The sequence below is a fragment of the Rhincodon typus genome, chromosome 30 (genome assembly GCF_021869965.1).
Source record: "Rhincodon typus isolate 14 chromosome 30, sRhiTyp1.1, whole genome shotgun sequence".
In the NCBI taxonomy this organism is placed as follows: Eukaryota; Metazoa; Chordata; class Chondrichthyes; order Orectolobiformes; family Rhincodontidae; genus Rhincodon; species Rhincodon typus.
Genome location: NC_063361.1, coordinates 7690939 through 7703872, shown reverse-complemented (window position 1 = coordinate 7703872; position 12934 = coordinate 7690939). Strand labels below are relative to the sequence as shown.

The 12934-nt window shown below is 38.3% G+C and overlaps 1 protein-coding gene across 1 annotated transcript in view; it reads right to left on the bottom strand.

Annotated features, from left to right (window-relative positions):
• Positions 1–221: 221 nt before the first annotated feature.
• LOC109930021 (26S proteasome non-ATPase regulatory subunit 11) overlaps positions 222–12934 on the bottom strand; it is a 67956-nt gene continuing 55243 nt past the window's right edge. Inside the window, exons 11-14 of the mRNA XM_048614488.1 lie at positions 12816–12851; positions 10836–10887; positions 9945–10087; positions 222–726 (exon numbers count right to left, since the gene is read on the bottom strand). Coding sequence (XP_048470445.1) covers positions 9945–10087; positions 10836–10887; positions 12816–12851 — 231 coding nt within the window. The 3' untranslated portion in view covers positions 222–726. The remainder of the gene's footprint in view (positions 727–9944; positions 10088–10835; positions 10888–12815; positions 12852–12934) is intronic.

The window sequence follows — 12934 nt, the reverse complement described above, 5'->3', positions numbered from 1 at the left end:
ACTACCCCTGCCCCAGAAAAAAACACAAAGCAGAAAATATGTACACTACAGATGGCTCAATAATATTTTATTTAAAATATTCAAACATCTATGGGAAAGCCAAAATTATGTTCATCTGCACCTTATGAGTTCCGATAGCCAATCTACACAGATTTCATTGTTCTTTTTTTCCCCCAAACCTAATTTATAAGTCTAAAAAAGGAAAAAAGCACACATCACACTTTGAAAAAAATGTTTTCTTCTTTATTTATGAACTCATCTGAACATCAGATATACCTGATAATTGTTGGTTAGCGAGAACCGTTTGTACATTTGATATTGATGGCAAGAACCAAAACAGCGACGGCATGTGTAGGAAACTGTTGGAAAACAAGTCAGGTCAAAAGCAGTGTGATGTCAGCCAGGTCCAGAGACAGCATGGGTCAACGGTCAACCAAAAACCTCTGGATATAACAAAGCGAGAGTTTGGTTAAACCCTCAATAGAATGAAGAGCAGGACAAAATATGACAAAAGGATTTTAAAAAAATGTCATACCATCCCCTGATAACCTGCTGGATAAAGGCTACATCAAACTGGAACAAACTTGTTCTGAACAGAATGAGTTTGACGAGGGATTTAAAAACTTTCAGACTGAAAGTAGGACACACTGAAAAAATCCTAGCATTTCTCCAAGCTCTGCTCTCTTCTGTCACACAGTCCAACTCTCTGGAACACAGATTCTCTCTCTGGAAAGAAAAACAAGAGCTAAATAAGCATCAATAGAATGAAATAAAAGCCAACCTGAAAGTTAAACTGATTACTGTACCAACTTGAAATCTATTTGAACACAGAACAGCTTTGAAACAAAGAAAAATTATCTTGACCACCACGTAAAAATGGTAAATGTTGATACAATACAGAAGGAGGCTGACATTTGGTGTATTAGGCATATGAACCACAGACATGTCTGACAACCTGCTGTGTAAACAGACACTTTTTTTTTTTTACATGGTTATCCTTTTGGAACCCCCAAAAACATACTTCTTGGAAGGGACAAGGTGTAGATTTACCGAATAATACCTGGGATTAAAGAGGGTTAAATTATAAAATATCACAAGCTTTACTTGCATCCTTTTGAATTTATAAGTCTGAGGCTCGATAAGAATTGATAAAGAACTCAATGGAGTAGATATAGAAACTACTTCTGCATGCAGAGTAATTCTGAACAGGACTATACAACCTTAAAACTTGAGTTGGGTTGTTTCGGAGTCAGAATATAATCGTAGAATCCCTACATTGCAGAGAGCGGCCATTCATTTCTCATACAAAAGGTAGTAGAAATCTGTCCTTTGCACCCTTCAAATGATTGCAGATTTTGAATCAATTGAAATTTTCAAGTTTGGGATCGACAGAGTTGCAGACTTCGAAAACAACAAATTAGGGGAATGCTGAGACATATCAGCTTTGATCTAACAATGGCAGAAACAGCTCAACAAGTTATTTGTCTCAATTCAGTTTTCACCAACACCTGAATTCGACTGAATGAAAATACTCACTTGGAATGGAAACACTGACATGGCTGCTCTATCTTTAGTTTGACCTACAGACCTAATTTCAATGTCTTCATCAATTATCCGTGCTACTAAAAGCAGAAGATCTCAAAGCATACCAAATTCTGTCATTACTCTTCATTTCAAAAGTATAACAATTAATTTTCACTGATTAAATATTCTACTGAAAAATAACCTGATGCTGGATATGGAAAACGTGAAGTCCAAAGCTATTCACAATCTTTGGAAAATGATTTGGATGTGACTAACTGAGATATTTCCAAATTTTTTGATTGATTATACACTGGGTCAGTTAGCTGGACAGCCTGTTTACAATGCAGCTTCATACTGACAAGCATGGGTTCAATTCCTGCACCAGCTGACATTACCGTGAAGAACTCTCCTTCTCAACATCTCAGGGTGACCCTCAGGTTAAACCAACAGTCACCATCTTGGGCGGCACAGTGGTTAGCACTGCTGCCTCACAGCACCAGCAACCCAGGTTCAATTCCACCCTGGGGTGACTGTCTTTCTGTGTGGAGTTTGCACATTCTTCCAGTGTCTGTGCAGGTTTCCACCGGGTGCTCCAGTTTCCTCCCACAGTCCAAAGATGATGAGGAGATGGCAGACTTCACCTGACAAAGGAGCAGTGCTATGAAAGCTTGTGATTTTAAATAGAACTATCATGTGATTTCTGACTTGGTTTAAAGATGTGCAGGATAGGTGGATTAGCCATGGGTAATGCAGGGTTACAGGGATAGGCTAAGGGGATGGGTCTGGGTGGGACGGGATGCTTTTGAGGGTCGGTGTGAACTTGTTGGGCCAAATGGCCTGTTTCCACACTGTAGGGATTCTATGAATCACTAAATTAGGTGGGAGCATAGTTGTGAAAACGATGCAAGGAGGCTTAAAGGGGACTTGGATGGGCTAATTGAATAGGCTAGGACATACAGATGGAACTTAATAAAAATAAGTGTGAAGGTATCCACTTCGCTAAAAAAGGAAAAAACAGAAAATTTCTTAAATGATGAGACTTGGAACTGCTAGCATTCAAAGGGATTGAGTGGCCTTGTTCATGAGTGGTTAAAATCTAGCATGCAGGTGGAGTAAACATTAGGGAAAGCAAATAATATGTTGGCCTTTATCACAAAATCATTTGACTATCCAAGTTAACAGCTTTCTGCATACAACCTTAGTAAGACTGCATTAGGAGGTACTGTCGATAATTTTGATCTCCATAACTAAGGAAATAAAATAATTGTTATTCAAGGGATGCATTGGAGGTTCATCAGATCAATTCCTATGATGGAGTGATTATGAGGAAACACTGACAACCTTATCTACATTCTCAAGTGTTTTGAAGAATGAGAGATGATCTCATTGAGATTTTCAAAATTCTTACAGGCTGTGACAGGTTGAATGCAGATAAGCTTCTTCCTGAGTCTACAGCCAGGCCATATTCTCAGAACAAGGGATAGGCTGGTCAAGGCTGAGATGAGCAGAAACCTTCACCCATGCAGCTAGTGAATATTTAGAATTTTCTTCTCTTGAGATGTGGAAGCTCACCATTGAGCATGTTCAAGATAGAAATTAACAAGGGCTAGAGATGGCAAGGAAAGTGATATAAGGTAGGTAATTAGGCATGATCAAATTGAATGGCAGAGCAGACTGTGCATGCTGAATGGCCCACTGCTAGGATTCTTTTGCTGGTTCCACTTTTGTTAAAAAGTTTTGTTGGTAGTTACCGTAAACAAATTTTACAAAATGAGAATCAGAAGATTTACACAAATTATGCCTTTTAAAAACGAATCAAAATGTCATGAAAAATAGTTAATCTTAGTTCAAATTTAAAACAAAACTTTAAATTCATTGAAAAAACAGAACTGAACTAAACCTTTTTTCTGTAAAAGCTTTAGGACATGGAAAACATTTTACATAAAATGATTTTTAAAGAATTATTGTAATAGGTCTGGGTGTTGTTGGAATTAACGATATGTGCTGGCCCAGCCAAGTTGCCTTCTTGAACTGCTGCAGTCCATCTGGTTTAGGTACACCCACAATGCTATTAGGGAGGGAGTTCCAGAATTTGACCCAGTGACACTTGAAGGAATAGCAATAAATGTCAGGATGAGGAGTGGCTTGGAAGATACTGAACGTGCATTCGAGCTTCAAGTCTTGGCGCTGCACTCATCTAGGCAGGTTGGGCATATTCCATCACATTCCTGACTTGTGCCTTACAGATGGTGGGTAAGCTTTGGGGAATCAGGTGAGTTTCTCACTTCAGGATTCCTAGCCTCTGATCTGCTCTTGTAGCCATTACACTGATATGGCTATTACAATTCAGTTTCTGTTCAATGGGGGAATTCAGTGATAATAATGCCATTGAATGCGAAGGAGCAATGGTTAGATTTTGTCTTGTTGGAGATAGTCATTAACTGGCACTTATGTGGCACAAGCGTTTCTTGCCATCACACCCGGATATTGTCCGGGTCTTGTTGCACTTATCCTTCAGTATCTGAGAAGTTGCAAATAATGCTAAACAATTTGCAATCGTCAGTGAGCACCCTCAATTCTTACCTTACAATGAAGTAAAGGACGGTGATGTAATAGCTGAAGATGAGTGAGTCTAGAACACTACCCAAAGGGATTTATTAAAAGTTGTTGGCTACTGTCTCTCATACGTTTTACTTGTTTGTAAACACAAAAATGACAGGGAGCAGCATTCAAACATCTAAGAGTGGAGAATCACTTGCCATTAATGCCAGCATGGAGATGTGCAGTTTGCACTAATGCTAAACCACAAGTGTATATCTTGAGTACGGGCTCCACGCAAGTCTGGCAAAGTGGAATGTGTCTCAAAGGAAGTAGTCTTCCACCCATAACATTACATTTGTAACATTAACGAAGTAACAAGTTATAGGATTAACACAGGTCATATGGGGTACTATCAGTGTTCCATACATTCAATGACAAAAGAATGCCAATGAATAACTTGTCTTTGCTGGCAATATCCTGAGCCATGAGAACTGAAGCAGTTTATACTCCCCAACACGGGCAACATCCTTGTAAATCTTTTCAGAACCCTTTCAAGTTTCACAATATTTTTCCTACAGTAGACAGTGTTCCAAAAGTGGCCTAACCAATGTCCTCTACAGCCACATGACCGGCCAACTCCTATACTCAATGCACAGATCAATAAAAGGCAAGTGTACCAAATGCCTTCTTCACTATCCTGTCTACCTGGGACTCCTCTTTCAAGAAACTATGAACCTGTACTCCAAGATCTCTTTGTTCAGCAATGCTCCCCAGGACCTTACCATTAAGAGTACAGGTCCTGCCCTGATTTGACTTTCCAAAATGCAGTAGCTCACATTTATCTAAACTCCATCTACTACTCCTCCGCCAATTGGCCTATCTGATCAAGGTCCCCTTGTACTCTACGGTCACTTTCTTTGCTGTCCACTACACCTCTTTGATGTCACCTGCAAACTTACTAACCATACCTCCTATGTTCACATCCAAATCATTTTGGTAAATGACAAAATGCAGTGGACCCAGCACTGATCCTTCTGGCACACCGCCTCCAGTCTGAAAAGCAACCCTCCACCACCACCCTGTCTCTCACCTTCAAGAGAGTTCTGTATCCATGTGGCTAGCTCTCCCTGTATTATATGTGATTTAACCAGTCTACCATGAGGAATCTTGTTGAAAGCCTTAGTGAAGTCCATACAGATACACCACTCTGCCCTTAATCCTCTTTGTTACTCCTTCAAAAAACTCAACAAGTTAGTGAGACAATCTCCCACAAAGTCAACTGTTACCTAACTTACCGTTACATTCAGGAGATGAAGGTGGGTTTAAGAGTTAGAGTAACTTATCTGCCCCAAACATAGGTCAGGATTAAGAGTACCACTACCTCTTCAACCTTCACACTGTCATCTCTGCTTCTTTCAACACTATATTATACTGCTCTTGCTCCTTAAACACTGATACTTGCATTTTCTCAATTAATCATTCCAGCCTTGCACCTCTAAACATCCATCTGTGTCCTTAATAGAAGGCACTCAACCTTTTACTACTTGCATTTTGGCAAATCTTTATGTCCTCTTTTATATTGACTGCTATTCTATTGTCAAGGAGAATGCTAAAAATTAATTTGTATTACAAAAATTGTTACAAATTAATGATGGAAAACCAACGAAAACATCACAGTATTTGCTTTATGGAGAAATGAAGCCTGATTATTTGCAAAATTAGCTTTCGCTTAATGAAAAAGCATTTCTTGAGACCTAAAGCAGAGAGACTGCTCTTAGAAACTGATGGACAGAAGAAAGCAACAATTTTAAAGAATGAAAAGTTTCAGAGAATGAAAAATCCTGTGAACAATCAATCTAGAAATCCTATAAAAGGCTGTCTTTTTATGGACTGGGATTAGGTGGAGGGAGGGAGGGAGGTAGGCAGGCATGTAGGTTTGGAAGACTTGAATTAGATTTTAAAATAAACAGGTTTACTCCAGAACTGTTTTAATGCCAACAAAAAACAAAGATGAAGTTGAAGGACAGTCAGATTATTCATTCATTTTTGAAATATGATTGGTCTTTGTTAGCCATAAAAGACAGCCCATGCAAACCACATTTCAAAAATCAGTAACAAAGTTGTTGGCGAAACTCAGTTGGTCTGGCAGGATCTGTGGGAAGAAAGTGGAGTTAACATCGAGTCCAATGACTCTCAGACTCAACATTAACTCTGCTTTCTTCCCACAGATCCTGCCAGACCTACTGAGTTTCACCAGAAAATTCAATTTTGTTTCAGATCTCCAGCATCCACAGTCCTTAGTTTTAATTCAATAAGTAATGTTGTTAAAACTGCAAACTTTATCACCATACAGAACACAAGAAATAAAACGCTCGTTCCTAAATGACAATTAGGATCTATGCTACCTTGGAATGGGAAAACGCATTCAGAAGTTTGACTCCTGTCATTCTCACCAATGACAGTCTTTCAAAAATAAAAATCATGAGCTAATTTCCTCTCTCTGCTACAAAGTGGCAAAATTTGTATCTATGTATGCTACAACCACAAGACAAATACTTGACGCCAAAAAGCTAGCTAATTAATAAAGGTTCTGTCAGTGAATGGGGTCTAATGCCGAACACAACCACACTGCAAAACCTTTAAGATGAACAGTAATTGTGCACGTGCGCTTCATGGCATACTCGAACGGGCTTGAGTTGTGTTTTCTAGTTTGTCAATGCCTGAAGGCTAACTTTTTTTGACAGCTCAAACACAATAAAGGATATTGACAAGTCCTCACCTACGGAATTCTACAGACCATTTTAGTAAGCACTGTTATGAAGAGGAAAAGAATGAATGGAATCAATCGATTTAAGAAAAATTAAATTAGAAATCTTAACTTCTAAAAGGATATCATAACTTAAATGAGCTTGGTGTAATACATTTAACTATTCAAATCTTGTTCTCACCTGTACGAAAGTCGTCTCTTAGTCTTTAGTGATTTGGTCAAAAAGTAACAATGCATCCCAGCAAAGCAGGAACCCAGTGGACTTGCCCAACAAGTCCCCATCCACCACTAATACACTCAACCTGGCTGAACTTGTTCCCTCAATCAATAATTTCTTCTGTAACTCGTCTCACTTCCTCCAAATAAAAAGGTATTACATTGGGTACCCCTGTAGGTAACAGAGTATTTTGGGGCTTAAGTGGAACACTCATTGTGCCAGTCTTACTTTGGACCTCCCCAAACTCAGTTTCTGGTACATTGACGACTGTACCTGTGCTGGAAAACTTCAACTTTGCTTCAATTTTCATCATTCTTTAATCGTTGCATTGTACATCTCAGACACTTCCATTTCCTTCAACTACTGTTTCCATTTTGGGGATAGACTTTTAAGCCCGACTCCCATTGCACCCCAAGTACACTTCCTTTCACCCAGTCTCCCATGAGGAGTCATTTCCTTCTCCCATTTTTTCCATCTACTTCACATCTGTTCTAATGATTAAACCTTCCACAACAGCACCTCTATTAAGAACTGCAGATGCTGAAGTCAGTGTCAACACAGTATGGAGCTGGAGGAACACAGCAGGCAAGTTGACGTTTCAGGTCGGGACCCTTTTTTCTGAAGAAGGGTCCCAACCTGAAATGTCAACTTTCCCACTCGTCTGATGCTGCCTGGCCTGCTGTGTTCCTCCAGCACATCCAATAAGTTGTCCTTCCTCCTTCACAAGGAGGTCACTTGCTTTTTTTTTGTTGACAAGGCCCTCAACGTGTCTGGCTGTTTCCCACACTTCAGTTCTCTCCCCTCAGCCTCACTTTGCACCATCAGCAGCCATACACAAATGACAGCCCTCTGTACTTCCATCCTTCCCAGCATGCTGAAATTTCCTCTCAGTACTCTTAAGGGACTTGCCCCTCCAAGATATCCTGGTCCACTCATCCATCACCCCCAACACCTTGTCCACTTCTCATTACCTTCACAATGCATTACATGAAGTGCAAAACCTGCTCTTATACTTACTCTTTCTGTGCTGTGAAGCCACAAGCACTTCTTCCAGTTGATGCAATGGTTTGATTGTACTTATTTCAATTTAGTGTATTCTGTTTGCAACAATATGGTTCTGTCTACATTGGGGAGCCCAAATGCAGATTGGGTAAATGGCATGCAGAATGCGTTTGTTCAGTCTGTACGAACAACCCCAAGCTTCCAGTTCTTTGCCATTTTAACTCTCCACCTATCTCTCATAACACTTCAGTTCTTAGCCTGCTGCAGTGAAGCTGAAAACAAATTCAAAGAACAACGTCTCATCTTTCAATGAGGTACTTTACAGTCTGCGTCTCAACATTGAGTTCAGTAAATTCAGACCATGAGCCGCATCTCCCATTTGGATGTTTTTTGGGCTATCTAGTGGCCTGACTTTTGTTTTTCACGTTTTTGCCAACAGCCAGAGCTGGTCATTATCCTGCCATTCACACCAACTCTGGGCAAGTGCTTTACTTCAACTAGTACCAATCTGCCAATTTTTCTACTACATTTCTCAGTTAATCAATGCCACCCTCTACTCTACTCATCCTCCTCCTCAAACAGCATAAAACCCACTACATTTCTATATTTCTTTCCCCAATTCTGAAGTCATATCCAGAATGGACCTCTGCCTCTCTTCTTTGATTCTGCTAGTGCTAATTATTTCCAGATTCAGTTTTCAATTCAGATTTCAGCATCCACCATATTTTGTTTTTAATCTGCCTTCAAATGAAGTGGGTTGAGGGACCAGGCTTTAGTTTGTCTACAATTAGTAGCCTTGCTTCAATTTTACTAGAGTACACAGACATAATTCAATTCATCACCCAGTTAAAAACAGCAGAATGTTCAGCAATTTAGGAAGGAACGATTTGGTACTAAGTGAACTCGGACTTTTTTTTTCCTGCAGGCTTGGTCAAGGAGCTGTGGAGACACCAAACTGAGGCATTTGCCACATGCAAGAATTGTCATCCTATGATTGCACATTCTACATATGTAATGAAATAAATACAGACACAAGAATTTTTAACAGAAGCATTTGTTTTTGTAATATTTGTAAGGATGTTAACAATGTTGTACTTGAGTTAAAAACATATGCTACCTTTGGACAAAGTAGGGCAAGCAGTAGACAGTTGGACAAAGTGCACCATCTCCAACAGCTAATGGTCATAATTACAGTACAAGTTTTGACAAGTTGAGAAAACAGCTTCAGAGTAAGTTTTTGAAAGCTACATATTGATAACTTGACTGAAACAAAGAGAATGACCTAATCACAGATTAAAATCTCAACCTTTTGGGAAACGAAAGAGTTGAAATTTGAGGGAGAGCGAGCAAGCAAGCATTCAAGCGAACCTCACCTCTGCATGAAAGTTGCTTTATTATATAGAAAAAATGTGGAAGTAAATTAAATAATCCTTTTGAATTTTAAAATAAAATTCATTCTCAGGCCATCACTGGCCAAGTCAGCATTTACTGACATCCTTAAACTGCTGACAGAGCAATTAAGAATCAACCACATTGCTGTGGGTCTGGAGTCACTTGTTAGCCAGACGGGTTTTGAAAACAATGGTTTCTACTGTGGATCTCACTGTAACTGGGAAAGGCGCCTACCTAAACTTTTGACCAAATTCAGTCTTAACATTAAAAATATGGGGTACAGGCTCACAGTTCTAGTTCCTCAAGATTTCTGCCTTGCCAAGCAGCTGCACAAACTGAAAACAGAGGAAAATATTGGAAGATGTCCAATTTTATAAAATGATACCATATTTGCATGTGAATAATGCATTGTCTCTAATGTATAGTCACACATCAGCTGGACACTACATGTCAGATTTTGTTTTAAAAAGAGACCTGTCCCTTGCATTACATTACACTTACCTATGTTAGTTTTTTTGCCTTGTTGTAGAGAGAGTCCACTACTTTACTCATATTCTGGATTGTTTCAAGCGCAGTTTCATACGTTTTGTCTACTGGAGGCTCATCAAACACAATCAGGACTCCTTCGCCTTGGTCTAAAATACCTACAAACACAAGCAAAAAACACAAACATGACCTATAATATAAATTGTTGAAAACAACTTTCTTCTGGTTTCTAGACAGATTACAAATTCTTTTTCTTACATCTAAGGAAGTAAGAATATGAATGTACAATATCTACTATGATAACAGCAAAGATACTGGACGCACAATACTGATAAAGGTTGCAATAACAAATGCCAAATCTTCAAGACAATTTTCTTTTGTGCAGACTACCAACACAGGTCAGTTGGCTAAATCTTAATCTGCAATGGGCTAAAGCTGACAAGTCAATATCATTTTAAAAACTTTAACAAAACTATAATTTCTGCAGTTTTTCTTACTCTGCAGCCAAAACAAAGTTTTTCCCACCAAAGGACATGCAGTATGGAACTGCATACTGGAACTATAATACCACCTGCAGCTAATATTTCAGTCCTATCTGGAACAGGTGAAAAGTTATTTGGAACAAGAGATTTGATCAAAGTTTAAATCATACCTGTCTTGAGAGATGATTTATTAAGGAGAACTAAAAAAAAAGAGACAAAGGTAACTCTTGACAAAAAGTTAGCCCTTGAAAGGTTTCGCATAATTCAGATTTCAAATTGTAATTGGAACCATGTCTTGCCTATGTTTAAACCAGTTACATGGAAAAGTTGTGTCATTAACAATTATGGTGTTTTCGGAGCTGGGTATGATTTTAACTTTGTGGTCGTTTCTCCTGTGTTCTTGCAAGAACTGTTCAATGCTTACCATGAAATTTCTTGTCCAAGATCATCTGAGAGAGTTTCCTTTCCACATCACCCTGGAATAACAGGATTGTGTTAAGTCCAAGTCACATGTAACAATTGTCCATCTGACAATGTCATTTTGGTTGAATTGTCTAATGCAAATTTCCTTTTTTTTTAAAAAAAGAAACCGTTCTTGGCTGAATCAGAGCCAATGATATTTCAAATCCAATAAAATAAAGTTTAGAAAGGAGCCACATAAGAGATTCAGGAATTTAGAAAATTTCAAAATAAACAAGCTCTCACCAACTTAAGTCAATGTAATGTTAAAGTTTCAACATTTCAGTTCCACTTCAGGAAATGCCCTACAACCATTAGTTCCAAGGATGAATACAGACTTTTCTTTGAGGTATTCAAAACACAACATTCCCCTGTTATGGATTTCCGGATCTCCACCACATCATATAATAAGTTGTGACCATGTTAAATTTCATGAGTGAGCAGAAATAAAGGTACACACTTCTTTTTCAATCTAAGATAAGCACTCAAACTCTTCAAAGAACCGGATTAAAGTTTAAAACTATCTAGCTACAAGATTGCTACTGTGGTTGATAATTCAGAACTTCTTGGGCCTTAATCCAGGAGGTCAATGATTGAAGCTCTACATATGATCTAGACAACCATGTATACTGTAATAGAGTACGGTGCAATTATTCAGCATGTCTTGCCATTCATTCCCAACTCCGAATACACCTCCAGTGGAACCGTAGAATAGCAAGAGATACTGGAAGGCAAGGGAGATTTTTTATGCTTAGCTTTGAAATACTAAAGTATGATGGAGACCAGCTGACACACTGCAACAGTAAAAATAAATCTGCAGTTTTCCTGTTGAAAACAAAAATCAAAAACAAGACCTTCAGTTCTGAGCAAAAAGAGATAACCCGGTTTTATTTTTAGATGCTACGCACATGAAGGTGGAGGATGCCAAATTAAGCGTTGAAACTTTCCTAGTTATATTGTATCAGTTTAGAAACATTCAGAAAACAGATTATAATAGAGGAGCAAAGATATTGTAAGTAACTCTCTTCAATCATTACTTAGAATTCTCACTTTTTTTATGAAACGTGCAGAATATAAATTCTCAAATATCTGGGGAAACATCAAGATGACAAATTAATCCCATCTCCAATTGCTACAGGAGATAATTACACTAACTGTACCGCAAAAACTATTTGTAAATTCCAAATTCTCTCTCCTCTTGATATTAATTCAGTTCCAGTCTCCAATATTCTTAAGTCCAATATTTCTGGCATCAGATCACTACATCACAAGAAATTTAAGAGGTGGTGGTATACCTGGATAAAACTGAAGGTTAGAAACACTGCTAAGAATTCCCCTCCTTAACCATGGCAATGAAGCCAATTGTAGCAATTTGGCTAAAATCAACTGACTGAGTGAAAGGAGGAGGAATATATGAGATCTTCTTGGTCTGAAAAGGCTCAAAATACTCATCTATTACATTTAGACAGAGCTGAAGAAAAATGCTTTAGTTTGGAGTCATACGGTTTTAGTGACAGCTCAATAAGGTTATTTAAAAACGCTGTTGCTCAACTTTGCCAACATTTTTTATATCTCAAATTCTTTTAAGCGTATATAAACTTAATGAATTACTTTAACGAGGTACAAGGTACATGTAGAAAAATGTGGCAGTCATTTTACCCACACCAAGACCTCAAACACAATCAATGATCAGTTAACCTGTTTGTGTGCTGGTTGAAAGGTGAATTTTGCAACGAAGCAACAATGTTTGAATAACACATTAGTAATAACAGAGCAGATTTCGGTTGAATATTTTCCTTGCAGTTCAATAAAGTTTCAGCCTAGAATACATGTTAAAATTTTGGACTGACATCCTCATCTTCAGTTGAACTTTATCACATGAGACAAAGTGATTTTCAAGACTCAGAATCCTGCATGTCCTACTTAAATATAGATGATCACTTACCTTGGATAGTTTTATAATACTTGCTATGTGTTCTATCTGTAAGATTAAGAAAAAGACATTATTTTCAGTCTCCAAGTCACCAATAAAAAAAGACAATTAAAAAGGAACAGTTACAATTC